Here is a 21,334-nt window from a genome sequence, read left to right on the forward strand (position 1 = left end):
TATTGAACGTTAGAATAATAAAGGTTTAACGCAACAGGTCCAAGAAGGGTAGAAGGCGGGGCATAGAGAGCTAGACCTCACTCCCCCGTAGTCACTGATAGGTAAGTACTCTCCCCTTCCTCTCCACAACAGAGCAAGGGGAAAGTGCTTGAACTGGGAGGTTCGATGATAAAGGAGGAATAATCGCAGAATGAATTCGAGATTAGTAGAAATGAGGGGAAGAAAACATCTGCTGGAACTGCACACGACAAAGAATGTTGTATCAGATAAAATCACTCCAGGGATACTAAAGGAAGAAGCGGAAACCCTGTTGTTGCCACTTACATGAGTAGAAGAAGTCACTGGAAATTGAAGGCCACTAACTCGTATAACATACAAGGTGATAGAGAAAATCATGAGAAAGAGGTTAGCAGTACCTCTGGAGAGAAAGGCCCTTGTATCTCACCACCGGGACGGGTTCAGTGATGGAAAAGTTTCTCACAAATTTTTATTGAATTCGATGATCGGTCAGCAGAAATCAGACCATAGAGAGAGAAAGGTCACCATATTTTTGGACTGCAGAAAGCCTTTGAGATCCCACAAGAAATTAGTGCACGGGGTGGAGAACAGGGGAGGAGTGAGAGGGACGCTATTACTGTGGATAAGGGAGTACCTAAGCGTTATAAGAAAGCAAGCCACTGTGAGGGAGTAGATCTCAAAATGGCGAGGTGTCACTAGCGGAATACCACTCACAAGTCGAATGAGTAGAAGTAGGAGTAGAGGACTAGAAGAACTCCCAGAACCCCATCAACCAGGTATCAAGCAGGTATCCACCGGGTTCACTACTTGGACCTATCCTCTTCCCGTGGAAGAGGAACCTTCCAGAAGGAATAGACTCATTCACCCCGATGTTTATTGATGCAAAATATATGAGGAGGATTAAGACAGGAACATATTGGAAAGAATGATATTTTCACTAGAAAGAAATAAGAGGGACAACCTAAAAGAATGGTCCAACTAATGGCTACTCGAGTAAGTAAAAAAGTAATCAAAGAAGACGAAAAAGAGGAGGAGGCCGAGCGCTCAGGTACTAAGTGATAGATGATATGCCTCAAGAATAAGGCGGAGGGAAGGAGCCCCAGGGTGGAGGACATCGCCGTGACTCCCGTCCCGTCAGGAGCGGCACAAGGGGGGACCCAGCTATTATGGCCACTCCCACGGTAGCTTTCCGTTGTGGGGGACCGCTCTTGCCCCTTCACTCTTAAAGAGTCCTTTTGAATGGTAAAGGGAACGTTCGTCTCGTGGGGTTTGCGGAGCCCTGAGGGAGCCCTGGGGGAGCCCTGGGGGAGCTCTGAGGGAGCCCTGGGGGAGCCCTAGGGAAGCCGCGTGCCAGATGGTCCTCCCCAGCTGGTGGTGGGGGGGGGGGGTCCGGGCATTGTGTTGCTGGTTGTCGTCTTGTCTTCATTGTTTAGCAATGTCAGTTTATCACATGTGATAAACGTGATGTTATATATACAAGATATTAATACACGATGAATATCATGATACACGATAGTAAACATATCGTGATATTATTGTTTTTGTGTGATGTGGCGCACGCTACTTTGTGTTGAAGATAATACTTTGTTCCATGCAAGATGACACATTCTTCTTCTGTACAAGACGGTACATGGACGGTAGAACGGCGGTCTCACTCCTTGCAGGTCGGCGTTCAATCCCCCGACCGTCCAAAGTGATTGGGCACCAATCCTTTCCCCCTCCCCCCGCGTCCCATACCAAATCCTTATCCTGATCCCAAGTGCTATATAGTCGTAATGACTTAGCGCGTTCTCCCGGTAATTACCTTACCCTTGTTCTTCAGTACAAGACGAGGTGATTATGTCTTGAGATGACGGGACGAGTCATCACTTCCCTCAAGACAGCCACCAACCACACCCGCGGTTGGACTTGTGTTTCTGGTAATACAAGAAGTTGCAACGTATATTGATGGTGGTGAATGGGGGAGAGGGGGGGAGGAATGGATAGAGGGAGGGGTGATGTACGGGTGGGAAGGAGGGGAAGGAGTGATGTACAGTGGACGGTGTTACGGGGACAGTAACGGTGTTACGGGACAGTAACGGTGTTACGGGAACAGTAACGGTGTTACGGGAACAGTAACGGTGGATAACCTTCAGTGTAGACACAACACTGAAGAGTGTAGGTGTGGGGGAGAGTGTAGAGGGACAGTGTAAGCAGATGGGAGAGGCGTTGATGGGGGGGGGGATTGTGTGGGGGGGAAGAGAGGTATGAAGGAGGCGTGGGAGAATGGAGTGAAATGGGAAGGGCGTGGGAGAGCAATGTGTAAGATCGGGTTGCAGGTGTATGGGAGGTAGGTGCAGGGGGGAATGTTTGGCATGGGGGATGTTTTCGGGTGGGGGGTGGGGGGTGGGGGGGGGAGTTGTTATGTGAGGCTGTCTGACTCTCACACTGATGCCGTGACACATTCCACCTGTCAGTACCCGCACCACTACACATTCCACCTGTCGGTACCCGCACCACTGCACATTCCACCACTGGTGTATTACCATCTTGCTGGCTGAGCCACTAAGACTCGTAGACCCATTTAACAGTTATTATCTTAGTGTTGTCTTAGGCTTACGCCGGTGTGCACAGTATGCAAGGGTGGCGATGGTTCGACTGTGAGTCACGGCAGAGAACACTTGGGCAACGTTTCCTTTCATCTGATGCCTCTGTTCGCCTAGCAGTAAACAGGTGCATAGGAGTTAGCTGTTGCGGGTGGCATCCTGAGGATGGTCAGGCGTTATAGAAAAGGGAGTCACTACATTAGACGAGCGGCGGCAGGAAAGACGGGGGTCCAAGAGCTAAGAGCTGGGTCCTGCAGGCATAAGTAGGTGAATTCAGAGAAGAGTGTCGTGCGCAGGTCGCTCCGTCATGATGTAGTTAGTATGACACCGTCGCTAATGGAGCCCTCAGGACCGCTTCCTCTGTCGCGCGCCCTCCTGCTCCACCCGGTGATGGTGGTAGTGGTGGTGGTGCTGCTGATGGTGGTGGTGGTGGTGCTGCTGCTGGTGGTGGTGCTGCTGCTGTTGTTGTTGTTGCTGGTGGTGTCGCTGGTGCTGCTATTGGTGTTGCTGCTGGTGTTGCTGCTGTTGTTGTTGCTGTTGTTGTTGCTGGTGGTGTCGCTGGTGCTGCTATTGGTGGTGGTGGTGGTGTTGCTGCTGTTGTTGTTGCTGCTGCTGTTGTTGCTGCTGTTGTTGTTGCTGTTGTTGTTGTTGCTGCTTATGGTGGTGCAGCTGCTGCTGCTGTTGTTGCTGTTGTTGTTGTTGCTGCTTATGGTGGTGCAGCTGCTGCTGTTGTTGTTGTTGCTGCTTATGGTGGTGCAGCTGCTGCTGCTGATGTTGTCCCGTGTCACGGTTTATTTTCCCAGCTAGTTACCGCTGTTCGGTGACTGGGTATCTGATGACTATCAGTGCTCTGGTTGTAGCATTACACAGGCCGGTGATGAGCGCCGTGGTGTGGACGACCGCCACCCCCACCTGCCCTCCGTGACTCTCCCTCCACCCCAGGGGGGACCCTTCTACCTTGCCACCTGTACAACCCCTCCCCCCCTCCACCCTTGACACACACCTTCCTCCACCTTTGACACCTTAGGTCTGCCATCGTTGGGTGTGGAGTGTCATATATGCGTCCCATCCCCCCTCTCTCTCCCTCCCCTCACTCAATATCCGCTCTCACTGTGTCACATTTTACCTCCCCTCAACACCCGGCTCAGTCCAGTCAACGATATCCGCACGTTGCTATCTGGGCCGGGAGCTGTGGCCCCGGGGATTGTGGTGATGCTGATGGTGATGACGATGATGATGATGACAGATGAAGGTGAGACTGATTTTATGCTTGCGAACCCCACGAGGGTGAGAGGTGGCCTGCCTGCTGGACACGACAGTCCAACGTCCAAGCAGGAACCTCCTCCTTCACTTGGAGGAGGAGGATGTGTGTGTGTGTGTGTGTGTGTGTGTGTGTGTGTGTGTGTGTGTGTGTGTGTGTGTGTGTGTGTGTGTGTGTGAGTAGTAAGGTTAATTAAAATAAAGGTAATTATCAGGAGAAAACGCTAATCAATTTTGACTATATCCTTATTGTGACTAAGAGGGGGGTTCATCCCTCTTGGAAGGGATAAGGATTTGGGATGGGACGGAAGGAAGGAATGGTGTCCAACCACTTCGACGGTCGAGGATTGAACATCGACCCCGCTTGAAGAGAGACCGTCGCTCAACCGTCCAGCCCAAGTGATTGGGCAAGAGCTAATTAGAATACTGATGAGTTTTAATGTGCTGTTACCAAGATGATGATTGTGAAGGAGTGATTTCTCACCCCTGCGCTCCTAGCCCCTGCGCTCCTAGCCCCTGCGCTCGTCACATATTGAAGCTTATGCAAATTGCGCTCACCTGCAGATTATTGCTGGGTCGTTTAAATGCAAATTGAGACCCATGACATCGGGTGTCAGCCGGAGCTCTGTCAGTCACCTACTAGATTGCAGTTTACAGTCACACGTGACATGATTCCTGATGAGTGAGAGGAACTGTCAGAGGAGACACAGATGGCGGTCACTTTTGTAAAGTCGCTATTACTGATAAGTACCGTAATGTGAGTCTTACTTTGTTTTAAATATATATAATCTCTCTCGCTCTTTCTCTCTCTCTCTCTCTCTCTCTCTCTCTCTCTCTCTCTCTCTCTCTCTCTCTCTCTCTCTCTCTCTCTCTCTCTCTCTCTCTCTCTCTCTCTCTCTCTCTCTCTCTCTCTCTCTCTCTCTCTCTCTCTCTCTCTCTCTCTCTCTCTCTCTCTCTCTCTGTCTCTGTCTCTCTCTCTTTCTTTCTTTCTTTCTTTCTTTCTTTCTTTCTTTCTTTCTTTCTTTCTTTCTTTCTTTCTTTCTCTTTCTTTCTTTCTTTCTTTCTTTCTTTCTTTCTTTTTATTTCTGCCCCCTCCCCCCAAAAAAACAAGAAGTGTGGGTAGGCCTGGAGACCCTGGGTGCCCACACCTGCCCCGCCAGGACTGGTGCTCCCTGACACTCAGGGTTGTGGGGTCAGCGGTAGTGAAGCTCCTCACTTGAGACTCGAGGAGGTAGTTTGTTGTGAGGATTAGTTTTGATCAGTATAATGTGTAATGAGTATTTCCTCCGGGGAGTGTCGCGCATAATGAAGATCCCCGCCTCGGGAGGGTGAGGGGGGAGGGGGGAGGGATTCGTAGGCCTGATTTTCCGGGTTCGATCCCCGGTGGAGGCGGAGACAAATGAGCAAAAGTTTCTTTCACCCTGATGCACCTGTTCACCTAGCAGTAAATATGTACCTGGGCAGTTAGACAGATGCTACGGGCTGCTTCCTGGGGGGGGGGGTGTAACAAAAAGGAGGCCTGGTCGAGGACCGGGCCGCGGGGGGGCGCTAAGCCCCGAAATTATCTCAAGAACCCTGCCCCCCCCCCTCAGCCCCTTCCATATACCTCTTCCAGCATGTCCCTTCCCCCCCCCACCCCCGCCTCCCTGCATTGTCTATATTCCTTACTTAATTTTTTCTACCTGGTCTCCTAGCTTCTTCTCAAGAACATTTCCCTCTCCTTCCTTCCCCTCACACGTCACCCAGTAACGTGTGTGTGTGTCTCATCCCAGTTGTGTAAGGGGGGGGGGCATGTGTAGGGGGGCAGGGGGGTCGGTGCACAAATTAAATCTCCCCCCCCCCCCCTCCTTCTGGTCCCCTCGTGTTCCTCCCTGGCGGCACAGTCGGTGGGTCGATACTAACTCGGGCACCCCAGGATCGATTCCCAACCTGCACGGAACACAGCCTTGGTCGTCTTTGGCCAGGGCTCTCCTGCACCGCCTCGTGTTACAGAGTCTTGCTCTTGTGTCTGGGGTCATTGTTGTGTCTGGGGTCATTGTTGTGTCTGGGGGTCATTGTTGTGTCTGGGGTCATTGTTGTGTCTGGGGTCATTGTTGTGTCTGGGGTCATTGTTGTGTCTGGGGTCATTGTTGTGTCTGGGGTCATTGTTGTGTCTGGGGTCATTGTTGTGTCTGGGGTCATTGTTGTGTCTGGTTGGGTGTTGTGTCTGGGGTCATTGTTGTGTCTGGGGGTCATTGTTGTGTCTGGGGGTCATTGTTGTGTCTGGGGGTCATTGTTGTGTCTGGGGGTCATTGTTGTGTCTGGGGGTCATTGTTGTGTCTGGGGTCATTGTTGTGTCTGGGGTCATTGTTGTGTCTGGGGGTCATTGTTGTGTCTGGGGTCATTGTTGTGTCTGGGGTTATTGTTGTGTCTGGGGTCATTGTTGTGTCTGGTTGGGTGTTGTGTCTGGGGTCATTGTTGTGTCTGGGCCCACTGTTGTAACTGGGCCCACTGTTGTGTCTGGGCCCACTGTTGTGTCTGGGCCCACTGTTGTGTCTGGGCCACTGTTGTGACTGGGCCCACTGTTGTGTCTGGGCCCACTGTTGTGTTTGGTCCACTGTTGTGACTGGGCCCACTGTTGTGACTGGACCCACTGTTGTGTTTGGTCCACTGTTGTGTTTGGTCCACTGTTGTGTCTGGGCCCACTGTTGTGACTGGGCCCACTGTTGTGTCTGGGCCCACTGTTGTGTCTGGGCCCACTGTTGTGTTTGGTCCACTGTTGTGACTGGGCCCACTGTTGTGACTGGGCCCACTGTTGTGACTGGACCCACTGTTGTGTTTGGTCCACTGTTGTGTCTGGGCCCACTGTTGTGTCTGGGCCCACTGTTGTGTCTGGGCCCACTGTTGTGTCTGGGCCCACTGTTGTGACTGGACCCACTGTTGTGTTTGGTCCACTGTTGTGTTTGGTCCACTGTTGTGTCTGGGCCCACTGTTGTGACTGGGCCCACTGTTGTGTCTGGGCCCACTGTTGTGTTTGGTCCACTGTTGTGACTGGGCCCACTGTTGTGACTGGGCCCACTGTTGTGACTGGACCCACTGTTGTGTTTGGTCCACTGTTGTGTCTGGGCCCACTGTTGTGTCTGGGCCCACTGTTGTGTCTGGGCCCACTGTTGTGTCTGGGCCCACTGTTGTGTCTGGCCCACTGTTGTGTCTGGGCCCACTGTTGTGACTGGCCCACGTATCTATGGTTTTGTTGTTTGAAATAATTGTTTTGTTTCTTTTGTTATTTTTTTTTTGGGGGGGGGCTTTCATGGTAGCACACCTGTGAGATGTCTCGAAGCACACCTGTGAGATGTCTCGAAGCACACCTGTGAGATGTCTCGAAGCACACCTGTGAGATGTCTCGAAGCACACCTGTGAGATGTCTCGAAGCACACCTGTGAGATGTCTCGAAGCACACCTGTGAGATGTCTCGAAGCACACCTGTGAGATGTCTCGAAGCACACCTGTGAGATGTCTCGAAGCACACCTGTGAGATGTCTCGAAGCACACCTGTGAGATGTCTCGAAGCACACCTGTGAGATGTCTCGAAGCACACCTGTGAGATGTCTCGAAGCACACCTGTGAGATGTCTCGAAGCACACCTGTGAGATGTCTCGAAGCACACCTGTGAGATGTCTCGAAGCACACCTGTGAGATGTCTCGAAGCACACCTGTGAGATGTCTCCAAGCACACCTGTGAGATGTCTCCAAGCACACCTGTGAGATGTCTCCAAGCACACCTGTGAGATGTCTCCAAGCACACCTGTGAGATGTCTCCAAGCACACCTGTGAGATGTCTCCAAGCACACCTGTGAGATGTCTTCAAGCACACCTGTGAGATGTCTCCGAAACAGAGATAAATATTTTTTGCTTTCATGTTCTTCCTGGGAAGAGTTGTAATGAGGAGCGATGGAGTGCGCGCGGGAGTGGTTCGTGTGAAGGGTAATTAGACGAAGGACCGAAACTGCTGGCAATTTGTTGTAGACACCAGTCACGGAACGTTACCTGGTGATACCCGTCGCTGGCTCCGTGATGAGGTTGTTAGAAGGCGCGTGTTAGGCGGTGTTAGGACGACTGGTAGTGTTAGAGGAGGTCGTCCTGCCTCGCTTGCAGGACGGGATTCACGGGAGACATGTCCCGTCACGCAGGGTGCAGTCGCACCTCCACAGATCTCCAGTATCAGCTCTTGATACTGGTGATGGCTCAAAAGGGCCACCACTTACGGGCTATTCATGCCCGTGCCACCTTTTGGGTGGCTTAATTTTCATCTTCATCATCATCATCATCATCATCATCATCATCATCATCATCATCATCATCATCATCATCATCATCATCATCATCATCATCATCATCATAAAGATTTGTCACCCACACCTTTTGTTGTGACTGATGGATCAAGTTCAGCTGCTGCTGGCGGATGGCCTAGCGAGTTGATGTAATGCTTGGGGGTGGGGGGGGGGGATGATGTTGAGGTGAATAGGCAACAGGGAGGTTATATTCTCAGTTGTCGTGACTCGGAAAAGGAATTTTGAGGAAGGAGCAGTAACAATAGTTACATATATTTTATATGTTCCTGGCCACCGAGGGCGGGTTGGGGTGGAGGGGACAGCGTCTCCCGGAAGTAACAAAGATCCTTGGTGTGTTCCGTGTTTTATTGGAAAGGCGGACACAGGTGAATGCCGCAGTAGCAGCAGTAGCAGCATCACCACGACCAGCAGATCATGCGAGTGTTCCCTGGGATTTAGAGGATTGAGGAAGTAGCAGCAACAGGAGCGGGACATGTGTTCCCCGAGTCCCTCCGCGGCCGTGATCCCCGTGGAAGAATCACACGAGTATGGAAATGCCTCAACGGGAGTTATGTTGCGCTGCGTTTCTCCTCAATCGAATCGCGTGGACAAATTTCTTTCTTTCCGAAGTATTTATCACTTCCGTAATGTTGTTGGCCGCGTTGATGGAAGCGCTGCTTCAAGAAGCCTCGGTGGTGGCCGCCGCTGGGGGTGGGTGGCGTGGGTGGAGACAAGAGACGAAACCCACTGAGAAAAACTCAACAAGTGCCAGTAGACCAGGGACGGGAGGGGAGCCAGCCAGCAAGTCGCGCCTCTCTTGCCAGAATGTATCGCAAGAACTTCCTTGAACCTTCATACATTGGGTTGATGCCTTTGTGTTAAACGATACATTTACTGGCTGTAGGGGTGAGGGAGGGAGCGGGGGAAGGAAGGATGGGGTAATGGGGGGGTGGGGTAGGTGTGAGAGAGAGCGGGGAGTGGACGATTTTAGCGGGTGGCGAAGGTTGGCTGCTGCTGCTGCTGCTGGTTGGTTGAGGTGGTGGTGAGAAGAGTGACTCAGGCAGTAGTGTGGTGGAGCCCGCGGGGCGGCGTGGCGCGGCGCGGTGCTAGTGCGGTACTGGGCTCCTCATCTCAGTGTGGAGTGAGCCGACGGGTGTTGCGGGGCGCGCCTCGCTGGCCCCCGCACCCCTTCGCTCGCTGCCTAGTGATATCCTCTCCCAGGAAACATATTCTTCAAATAATAAAACAGTGACGGCATTAGGCACATCGATGTTCCAAGCAGCAGTAAATTCACCGTGTTCATGTCATGTCAAACCCAGGAAAATCTCTCGAGTGTTTCGTAGTGTTGGTGTCTGGCAGCGTTAAACACCCCGGAATAGCCAGACCACAAGAATTAAGCAAACTGCAGAAGGCCTATTGGCCTATACCAAACTGTTCCTTTTTCCAGGAGGCAGCACCTCGCAGAGAGCCATGGTGAAGGAGTCGTATTGTGGTAATGTGGGAGTGGGCTCCCTGGCTGTCTACATGGGAGGAGGATAGTTAATATTGGTGCACAGCTACGGAGGTGCCATGGTTTCTCAACTATTGGCACGTCTCTGCTAGTGCCACTTGCCTCTGCTAGTGCCACTTGCCTCTGCTAGTGCCACTTGCCTCTGCTAGTGCCACTTGCCTCTGCTAGTGGCACGTGTCTTTACTAGTGGCACTTGTCTCTAGTAGCGGCACAATGTAAGGATGAGTGCCACGTGAGGCACAACCTAAGGATGAGTGCCACCGGAGGTACCAGGTACGGATGGTTGCCACCGGTGATTGAAGATCTCAATGAGCAGTGTGTCGGGAGGTGGGTGGTGTGGTGTCATCTGTGACGGGAGACTCCACCGAGTGTCATCAGTGACAGGAGGTACACAAGTTGTCATTAGTACCCCTTCCCTCCCACCCCTCACTCAACCTCCCCCCCCCCACACACGCCCCATAACCCCCATAACAAGTGAGCCCATTCATTCCCTCCGGTCAGTCCTGGCCATTTAAAGCTTGTTGTCGGGTGAAGCGGGTGTGAATGGCCGTGGTTGTTGACCCTGGAGGATGTGTATCACCGCTGGTGGCACCGCTGGTGGCACCGCTGGTGGCACCGCTGGTGGCACCGAGCGAGGTGCTGGCGGCAGTGGCTGACACACACCTTGGCTAGCTCATCACTGCCCACCTGAAGCAGGTGTAGAGCACACCAGAGGCGGATGTAGTGCTCACCAGTGCCCATCTGTACTTACGATTCCACAACCCCCTGCCACCACAACCCCCTGCCACCACAACCCCCTGCCACCACAACCCCCTGCCACCACAACCCCCTGCCACCACAACTCACACATTATAACACACAATCTGTTGGGTGCTAACTGTCCTGTACTTCAGTGTTAGGTGGCCTGCTGCAAGCCCCAATGACCTCACCTGCCGGGCGCGCAACTCTGCCTTAATGATGACATTAGGGATGTGTGGATGTGTTGCTTATGCTACCAGGGGCCATTTTCTGTTGATAAAGATGAACTATTTCTGTTTGAATGTGTTTATAAGGAGGAGATGTTACTTGTATTTTATTGCAAGGTTACAGCGAAGTTGCATCAGCGTCCCTACAATGTTTTCCAGAAGATAGCTGTCGATTTCGTTATTAATTTGTCTCGAATTCGTTCTCTTCCTCCTCCTCACTCTCTCTCTCACCCTCCTATACTCATTTAATTGTAGTCACCTAATAATACTTGTGGGAGTTGAGCTTCGGCTCTTTGGTCCTACCTCTCAACAACTACCTCTCAACAAGGGATCGGATGGGAGCATCCGATCCTTCGATCGTCGTCGCCTCTCAATCAACACCACCAATCGACTAGTGTTCACGGGCGGGAATCGAACAGGCAGCAACGCATATACTTACGAACCTCTACATCTCTTCTCAATCTTTGGCGGCTTTGTTTACGTTTATTGAACAGTTTATGGGCTCCGAGGCCCCAGGAGGCTGTTTATAACAACAAGGACAACTCGTGTCACTGCTGGTTGAGTCCTGACCCAGATTCCTGAGCCTATTGGGCTTCCTGTGTGAGGTTACACTTGGGCTGTAGGAAGGTGTACCAATGGTCTCACAGTACAGGTGTGTGTGTGTGTACTCACCTAGTTGTGCTTGCGGGGGTTGAGCTCTGGCTCTTTGGTCCCGCCTCTCAACTGTCAATCAACAGGTGTACAGGTTCCTGAGCCTATTGGGCTCTATCATATCTACACTTGAAACTGTGTATGGAGTCAGCATCCACTACATTACTTCCTAATACATTTCATTTGTCAACCACTCTGACACTAAAAAAGTTCTTTCTAATATCTCTGTGGCTCATTTGGGCACTCACTTTCTACCTGTGTCCCCTAGTGCGTGTGCCCCTTGTGTTAAACAACCTGTTTTTATCAACCCTGTCGAGTCACTTGAGAATCTTGAATGTGGTGATCATGTCCCCCCTAACTCTTCTGTCTTCCAACGAAGTGAGGTTCAATTCCCGTAGTCTCTCCTCGTAGCTCATACCTTTCAGCTCGGGTACTAGTCTGGTGGCAAACCTTTGAACCTTTTCCAGTTTAGTCTTATGCTTGACTAGATATGGACTCCATGCTGGAGCCGCATATTCCAGGATTGGTCTGACATATGTGGTATATAATGTTCTGAAAGATTCCTTACACAAGTTTCTAAAGGCCGTTCTTATGTTAGCCAACCTGGCATATGCTGCTGCTGTTATCCTCTTGATATGAGGTTCAGGGGACAGGTCTGGCGTGATATCAACCCCCAGGTCTTTCTCTCTCTCTGACTCTTGAAGTATTTCATCTCCCAAATGGTACCTTGTATCTGGTCTCCTGCTTCCTACCCCTTTCTTCATTACATTACATTTGCTTGGGTTAAACTCTAACAGCCATTTGTTCGACCATTCCTGCAGCTTTGTAACACCCATTCCCCCCCCCCCCCTTAGAGTTCACATACAGGGAAGCCTTCTCCAAGAGGTCAGCCCAGATGACCTCCGGTTTATCTTGTATGTTGATTAAAAAAATTCCTGGGTTAGTCTTAGTCAGCATAGTTTCAAGTATGTAATATTTCAGGCAAGGGAATTAGACTCCAGATTCTTATGTGTAAACATCCCTGGATCTCCCCCTTTTGGCCAGGTCAGAGGTCAGTCACACATGTAATTAATAACTCCTCTATTGAAGAGTGTATGGTGAATGTCAAACAAGCTTATTGAAATATTTCTTGAGTGTTTGTACACGTGTGGCCGATCTTTTACATTCTTGGTGTAGGTAGCAACAGCAGATCTCCCCCCTCCCCCCCGTGGGGGTTGTATATAGAGGTCCTGTAGGGACTTAGAAAAGACAGAGTGCCGGACACCGGGGCCCAGAGAGGGCTGTGAAGAACATCTCAGCCAGGGAGAGACAGAGGTCTTAAGGTACTGTGTGTGATCTCTGAGGTTTTGTTTCATGTCCAAATTTCTTAAATTTTTGCCAGTGTTAGAATAGGATTTATAAATGGTGAATGACATAATTTTGGTCTTTAATAAACCATGTTAAATTTCCCGTCTGTGTCAATTGTTGAATCCTCTTAGCCTTTTGGATATAATGGCTGACAACCATTTTCATAATTAATGACAGTCATAGAAAGTACTCTCCAAGTCAAGCAATGTTTCTTGCCTCGTTGCTTGATATAGTCTCAATGGTCAAAGGCAGATGGTGGCAGCGTATTTAATTCCTGTGTTAGCATTTCCTTGTTGGCAGTGTATCTTTTAGTTCCGGTGTAACCATCATATGTCAGCTCATAACAGTGTTACCAAGTGCAACCGATGGGGAAGTGTTACTCAGGATAAGTAGTGTTTACATTATTAGTTGGTGTTCCATTATAGTGGTATTTTAGAGTGGTGTTCCAATTGGTGGTGTTACAGCTTGTCCAGGTCTTCTTGAAGCCTCAAGCTGTCCTCCTCTGTCTTAATCCTTCTCATAATTTTGGTGTCGTCAGAAAACATCGAGAGGAATGAGTCTATACCCTCTGGGAGATCATTTACGTATATCAGAAACAGGATAGGTCCAAGTACAGAGCCCTGTGGGACTCCACTGGTGACTTCACGCCAGTCTGAGGTCTCACCCCTCACTGTAACTCTCTGCCTCCTATTGTTTAGGTACTCCCTTATCCACTGGAGCGACCTACCAGTTATTCCTGCCTGTTTCTCCAGCTTATGCATCAACCTTTTATGGGGTACTGTGTCAAAGGCTTTCCGACAGTCCAAAAAAATGAAGTCCGCCCACCCTTCTCTTTCTTGTTTAATCTTTGTCACCTGATCGTTGAATTCTATCAAGCCTGTAAGGCAAGATTTACCCTCCCTGAACCCATGTTGATGGGTTGTCACGAAGTCTCTTCTCTCCAGATGTGTTACTAGGTTTTTTCTCACAATCTTCTCCATCACCTTGCATGGTATACAAGTTAAGGACACTGGCCTGTAGTTCAGTGCCTCTTGTCTGTCACCCTTTTTGTATATTGGTACTACATTAGCAGTCTTCCATATTTCTGGTAGGTCCCCCGTTTCCAGTGACCTACTATACACTATGGAGAGTGGTAAGCAAAGTGCTCCTGCACACTCTTTCAGTACCCATGGCGAGATTCCATCCGGCCCAACAGCTTTTCTCACATCCAGCTCCAATAGGTGCTTCTTGACCTCATCTCTTGTAATTTCGAACCTATCCAAGGTCACCTGGTTTGCTGCCACCTCTTCTAGCGCCGTGACATCTCCCTGTTCTATTGTAAAGACCTCCTGGAACCTTTTCTTGAGTTCTTCACACACCTCTTTGTCATTCTCTGTGTACCTGTCCTCGCCCACCCTAAGTTTCATCACCTGTTCCTTCACTGTTGTCTTCCTCCTGATGTGACTGTGTAGTAGCTTTGGTTCGGTCTTGGCTTTATTCGCTATATCATTTTCATACCTTTTCTCAGCTGCTCTTCTCACACTGACATACTCGTTCCTGGTTCTCTGGTATCTCTCTCGACTTTCTGGTGTTCTATTGGTTACGGAAGTTCCTCCATGCCCTTTTGTTCAGCTCCTTTGCTTTCATACATTCCCTATTAAACCACGGATTCTTCCTTTGCTTCTCTGTTTTTTCCTGTCGGGCTGGGACAAACCTGCTCTGGTTAGCATTGTAAATGTGTGGCCACGTCTGTGGTAGAAAATAATAATAAAAAAAAAAAAAAAAAAAAAAAAAAAAAAAAAAAAAAAAAAGCCTCCTGACATTTTTGGGTGACATAGTCCATCATGTCTTGTACGGACTTGGTTCCGAGTTCTGTGTCCCAATGTATATTCCATAGGAATTTATTCATTTCAGTGTGTGTGTGTGTGTGTGTGTGTGTATGTGTGTGTGTGTGTGTGTGTGTGTGTGTGTGTGTGTGTGTGTGTGTGTGTGTGTGTGTGTGTGTGTGTGTGTGGCGACGACCTTGGTGGCGGGTCTCGTAGGGTAGCCAGGCACTCTGTAAATACAGGTCCTGGTCCCAAGATCCAGTTCCTATGAAAAAAAAAATCATTGGGAAACTTTAACGGGTTCTAGTATTTATCTTATATAATGATATTTATTTGTAATCCTTGTATGTTGTTGTGAGTTTCCGAGAATAGTTAAATGGTCGAGAAAGTCATCATAGTGGGGGGGGGGGGGGGGCGACGGGACGGACATGGAAGGGAGATAGCATGATTTACCTCTAGTCGGTTTCGAGAGTTTTACTCCCCTATGCCTTGCTTGGCGCCAGGCTTGTTTTGTGATGCTTTAATCTGCAACGGCCCGGATCACAGCCTGGCTGATCCGGCATTTCTTGCGGGAACTGGTCCAATTAAGAGCTATGGACCTGTACTCACCTAGTTGTGCTAGCGGGGGGTTGAGCTTTGGCTCTTTGGTCCCGCCTCTCAACCGTCAATCAACAGTACGCGCTGCCGTGCAGTGACTCCAGCGGCTGTTATGACCAGAGGGAAGAGGTCACGCATCTCTGCCGTGTCCTGAAGCGTCGTCATCACTTCCGTGTTCACGTGGCACTGGGTCACTCGGCACTCGGGAGGACGGTGCCGCGACGACTGACTATGGTGCTGGACGGTGTAAACGACAGGCTCATCCATGTAGACGAGACGGGTGAGCCAGCAGTGTGGGTGGTGGGTAAGGTGGATAATGGGTTGTAGATGATCTGTAGTAGGTAGGATAGATAGTGGGTTGGGGTTACGGGGTGAACTCCCCCCCCCCCTTCCCTGGCGCAGGATGCAATACCTGGAGGTCCCAAGGTGATGGGTCCCCTGCAGCACTATTCCTGGTGGAGGGTGAGTGACCCATTCATCCCGGTGGAGGGTGAGTGACCCATTCATCCCGGTGGAGGGTGAGTGACCCATTCATCCCAGTGGAGGGTGAGTGACCCATTCATCCCGGTGGAGGGTGGGTGACCCATTCATCCTGGGGGTACCCCTTCATCACCCAAACATGGGGAGGCAGCAGTAATAATGGCGGGACCCGGGGCGTGTCTACCTCTCCCTCGTCCTCTTCCTCCAGGCTGGCAGGACAGACGCTCCTCACCTCTTCTCTCTTGCCGTAAAATTAAACGCCAAGCGCCAGGGTGTGCTTAACTAGAGGCTTGGCTAGAAGTGTGTGTGTGTGTGTGGGGGGGGGGGTTAAGAGCCTTTCTCACCAACAAACTGTTCTGTTGCAACAGCAACAGACTCTGCAAAAGATCATCAGTTGCATATATGATCTTTTGCCGATATATGACAAAATATGCCATATATCGGTATATTTGCATATATGATCTTTTATCATAGACAGAAATTGAATTGAATATATATAATATATAATATAATATATGACAGTGTCAGACCACGGAGGAAGAATTTAAACAGGAATTTCCTTAAGTACTTTCGTATTTAATAATACATTTTCACCCTCCTTATTTAAGTAATGTGTGTCAAGGCAGCCGACGCCAGGCAGACGACGCCAGACAGACGACGCCAGGCAGACGACGCCAGGCAGACGACGCCAGGCAGACGACGCCAGGCAGACGATGCCAGGCAGACGATGCCAGGCAGACGACGCCAGGCAGACGACGCCAGGCAGACGACGCCAGGCAGACGATGCCAGGCAGACGACGCCAGGCAGACGATGCCAGGCAGACGACGCCAGGCAGACGACGCCAGGCAGACGACGCCAGGCAGACGACGCCAGGCAGACGACGCCAGGCAGACGACGCCAGGCAGACGACGCCAGACAGACGACGCCAGACAGACGACGCCAGGCAGACGACGCCAGGCAGACGACGCCAGGCAGACGACGCCAGGCAGACGACGCCAGACATCAAATTGCACGAGGCTGATGATAGAGAGCCAGGAGCTATTTATCTGAGCGTTACAGTATTCAGTACTATGGCGTACTGTGTGATGTACCCGCGGGCGCCGGGTAAAGCGCAGTACTCTTGGGGGGGGGGGGGGGGTGGCGCGCCCCGCCACACCACAGTTTAACACTGGTCAATAATGTGCTATAAAGTGTATTGATCGGTGCCGGGGGGGGGGCAGGGAGGGACCGAAGGGGAGTGAAGGGTAAAGGAGGGGGGAAGGGGGAGGCAAGTAAACAGGAAGGGGACTAGGTAAAACTGGGGAGGACGATGAGGCGAAAGCTTAGATGGGAGGGAAAGAAGGTTTGAGCGAAGGAAAGGATGAATGGAAGTGAGGATGAGGGATGAGAGAGGGAAGGGTCGAGTAGACGGGTGGGAGGGAGGGAGGAAGGGACAGGTGTCGAGCAGATGGAGAGCGAAGGGAGAGGAGGACCTTTTTTATGTACATGAAGAGTACAGGCGGAGGACACGTAGAGATGGGGAAGGGTTTCACAAGTAGTCCATATATGCGAGGTGTGTTATCCAGCGTGTTCTCTTGGTCGGCATCAACGTGCAAAGCGCTAACCTAACCAGGAACATACCAACCCAATCAACCCACCCACCCCCTAACCTACCGACACAGAAAACGTGGATTGTTGTGGGTGCACTGCGTTTTGTAGCACTTTGTAATTTGCACGACGGGGGTCATAACGTACAAAATGAGACGGGTTTGTTGAGACGACAGGATGAACGCAGCCAGTCCATGTTTACCTCCTCACTCACTCACCCACCCACACCCACCTATTCACTCACTCACTCACCCACACCCACCTATTCACTCACTCACTCACCCACCCACCCACCCACCCACTGGTACCGCCCAGTTCTCACTGCTACTGATCATAAGCCCAATATGATGAGCCACTCTGCAAGATGAGGGGACATTAGCAACACATAAATAACTGTTCACTGTACAATCTTCACAATGATCAAGGGTAGCTGCATAAATGCGGATATGTACATCACTGTATTACTAATACAAAAAGGTGGGCTTACCAGGGCATGAGCCGGGTCTGGTCTGGTCCCACCACCGCCAGCGGATGTACAACGCCAAGTGCCAGTGTTGCTGGGCTCCTCCTGGTGATCTAACTAGCGTATGTTTCACTCAACAATCTCTTGTGTGTGAAGCCGACATCTTCGCTATCACTGCCAAGACAATGTTATTTTTACAGCTAGACGACTGCTGTAAACATTTAATACTTCGCTACCGTCATGAGGGGTTGGTCTTCGAGACGCGAGAGGACAGGTGGTGTGACTTAAGGTGACGACGATAGATGGGCGAAGAAAACTAAGATGAACATGTGAAGTGGACGAAGGAAGGAGATGGGGGGGGGGGGGGAAGAACACGAGAAGAAGTGTTAGTGTGTAGGTAAGACGGCAGGCAGGGGAGGTCATTGGTCGTCTTAACGGGTGGTCTCTGTGGAGCCCTCTCCTCGACACGGGATGGTACGGACACTCTCCTTACCAGAATAGAGGTCGATATTTTTAAGAAGAAATTGGACAAGCTCCTGCTGGAAGCGCCGGATCAATCGGGTTGTAATGGATGTGTGTGTGTGTGTGTCTGTGGACCACTGGCAGCAACAGTGTTGTCGATCAAGTTATCATTAGAGAAGCAACTACAGGCACAGTTCATAAAGGTTTTGAGGACAGTGGGAGCAAGGTTGTGTGAGTACTTGTGTTGGAGTGTGGTTGTGAGTCACATGTTACCACAGCAGGAGGAGGAGGAGGTGGTGGTGACCAGGAGTCTGGTGTATGCCAAGGTGTGCCTCCCGGGTGCCAAGTGACACTGCTGCTCCGGGAGCACCCACGAACACGGGGTAGGGGGGGGGGACTCGCAGGAACACCTGGTTATTTCCGTGTTACGCTGCTTTTATACCACAAGTTTATGGCCAGCATTTTGTGGCATTCTGTCGGCGGTTACATGAAGGAAGGCTCGCCGCCTCTCTCACACACACATTACTCCCGCCTGCAGGATAAGACATGCTCGGGCTGGCTGCCAACCTTCCCCCGGGAGCACACGTGCGAGCACCCAGCCCGCTGTGGAGCTGTTGCTTGTGTGGGATGGCTGCTCCCATGGGCCCACTCCTGCCTCGGGCTTCTGCCTCTGCTAACTAGGCCACTTGAACACTTTCGTGACCACTCTGCTCAGTACCCACAGCTAGGCAGGACGGCGGGGGACCAATACTGCTTCTTACCCAGTTCATGGGTTCGTATCCGGCCAGGATACGAACCCATGACAAAGCGCTCGCGGAACGCCACACTACACTGTTTACGTTTCACTCTCCTCCCCTTACACCCACCCCTTTCCCGTCGTTAACTGTCATTGCTGTCGTAGGGCTTGCCATGACTCCGTGCCTCATGCCAGCCCATGACAGAGGTGGAGGGGGGGGGTGACGGGTGGAGGGTAATGCAGCACCTCTGCCAGGGGGGGGGGGCTTAGCAAACTGCGTGGCGGCGTATGAGAATGCGCAAAATTGTTTAGATTTTTAGATGAAGGAAGGTTAAAGCGAATTTTCGACAAAGAATGGGCTAAAAGTTCAAATCGTGCGCTGTTCAATGAAGTTTTCTCTTGTCGCATATAGAGCTGTTTCACAACATTCACCCCAAACTTCCCAATGGAGAGATGATCTGCGTTAAGATCTTTTGTTGAAAATTTGGAGGTTATCTTGCAACTTCTTTTTTTCAAGACAGTAACTTGATAAATTTAATTTCGCCTTGGCGGTAAAAGGAAGAAGTAGCATCGTAACCCCTGAATGCTTGTAGAAACAAAATGGTGTCCTGTACCTCCCGAGAAAACTTGAAACTGCTGAAGGAATATATTATCCCCCCCCCCCACACCTTACCTCTGCCAGGTTTTCAGAAATAGAACTTCGATTTCTGGGGAGATCATCAGGAGATCAATATCTTCACCTACTTCCACAACAGAATCTTTATTGATCACAGACGCCATCAATGATGATTGTGTTAAGAGTAGAGACAGGAAAGATGTATTTTAGAAGAACAATCTATATGATGATTAGAGCCCTTAACATGACACGGGTGAGCATTGTTCCCCTTGTGCTGACTTGACACTTCTTTTGTCTTCCGTATGTCTGTCATGCAGTGTGCGGCCAGTTTACCCAAAGTGTTGGAGAGGACAAGGCGAACAGGAAATAGAGCAGACACCAGCAGCACTGGAAGCATGAGCAGCAGCGTGAACCCCCCCCCCCCCCCCCACACACACACTGCTGCGAAGTGTGTTCATTTTCCGGGTTTTCCTCTTATTCATACATTTTTTTCATATTTTTACTTCTTATTCTTACCTTCATCTTCCTCTTACATTCACCTTACCCTCTTCCCTTATATTGTTTGTTTCTTCCATTTCTCTTTTTTTTTTTTTGAGATATATACAAGAGTTGTTACATTCTTGTAGAGCCACTAGTACGCGTAGCGTTTCGGGCAGGTCCCTGGAATACGATCCCCGCCGCGAAGAATCGTTGTTACAACCAAGTACACATTTTACTGTTGAGTTAAACAGAGGCTACAGTTAAGGATTTGCGCCCAGTAAATCCTCCCCGGCCAGGATACGAACCCATGACAAAGCGCTCGCGGAACGCCAGGCGAGTGTCTTACCACTACACCACGGAGACTATCTGTTACGCAAGTTGATAATGATCCAGGACGGGCCGAAACGTAGACGTTTCTTCATTATCAGATGTGTGGGTTGGGTGTCAGGTGTCTAGGGTTAGGTATCAGGTGTGTGGGGTTTAAAAATAGAAATTGAAATAAGTTTATTGAGGTAAAATACACACAAAGGGATGAGGCAGCTCAAGCTATTCTCACCCCTTTCCGTACAACGTGTTCATACATATATAGACACACATCACAAACAATAAACATATTACCAAACATTCTGAGTGATAAACATATACATTTCTTAATATACACATGCAGTATGTTACCAGACGTACACACAAACACTTTTATGGCTGGGTATAGATATAGACAATTTGCAATAGATTTTCAGACAATTCAACAAAAAGTTACAATCTTGGTGCAAAATTCTTATATCTATGTCTCCAGTTGTGTCGGTTCGGTATCAGATGTATGGGGTTGGGTATCAGATGTCTGGGGGTTGGGTATCAGATGTCTGGGGCTGGGTATCAGATGTCTGGGGGTTGGGTATCAGATGTCTGGGGCTGGGTATCAGATGTCTGGGGGTTGGGTATCAGATGTCTGGGGCTGGGTATCAAGTTTGGTAAATATCATATCCTTTAGGTACAAATATAGATTCATTTTGTGTGTGTGTGGGGGGGGGGGGGAACTATTAGACGGGGTTCCCCTTTGGCTGCTAATCGTTCCACAGATGCAGGAAATAGATTATTTGCTACCTGATAAATGCCGGGGGGGGGGGGTTAGGGGAGGGGGTTGATAAGTCATTTGCTGTGTTTATTGTTGATTAATGGTGGAGAGTAACTAGCTCCACCGTGTCGTCCTCGCCTCGTTAGGGGGCGGAAACGTTTGACCGTTATTTACTGTCCGTTTCTCTTAACTCTGCAGGGGGTGAGGGCGGGGGGGGGGGAGGCTTTTATCAGCCTGAAATCGACATGTGTTGCAAGTAATAAAAAATGTGTTGTCCCGTTGTTCAGTGTGTGTGTGTGTGTGTGTGTGTGTGTGTGTGTGTGTGTGTGTGTGTGTGTGTGTGTGTGTGTGTGTGTGTGTGTGTGTGTGTGTGTGTGTGTGTGTGT

The 21,334-nt window shown here is 50.2% G+C and overlaps 2 protein-coding genes across 2 annotated transcripts in view; one reads left to right on the plus strand and one right to left on the minus strand.

The window, feature by feature from the left end:
• Positions 1 to 6,314: 6,314 nt before the first annotated feature.
• Positions 6,315 to 7,154, minus strand: LOC123752800 (melanoma-associated antigen E1-like). The gene has a single exon (XM_045734821.2). It carries the CDS (start codon positions 7,152 to 7,154, stop codon positions 6,315 to 6,317), a length of 840 nt encoding a protein of 279 aa, XP_045590777.2.
• A 2,079-nt stretch (positions 7,155 to 9,233) lies between these two features.
• Positions 9,234 to 21,334, plus strand: part of LOC123762695 (adenomatous polyposis coli protein) — a 169,929-nt gene continuing 157,828 nt past the window's right edge. The window contains 1 exon segment of the mRNA XM_069332251.1: positions 9,234 to 9,457. The gene's annotated coding sequence lies outside the window, so the exon portion shown is untranslated.

This window comes from Procambarus clarkii, chromosome 27, assembly GCF_040958095.1.
Source record: "Procambarus clarkii isolate CNS0578487 chromosome 27, FALCON_Pclarkii_2.0, whole genome shotgun sequence".
Taxonomy (NCBI): Eukaryota; Metazoa; Arthropoda; class Malacostraca; order Decapoda; family Cambaridae; genus Procambarus; species Procambarus clarkii.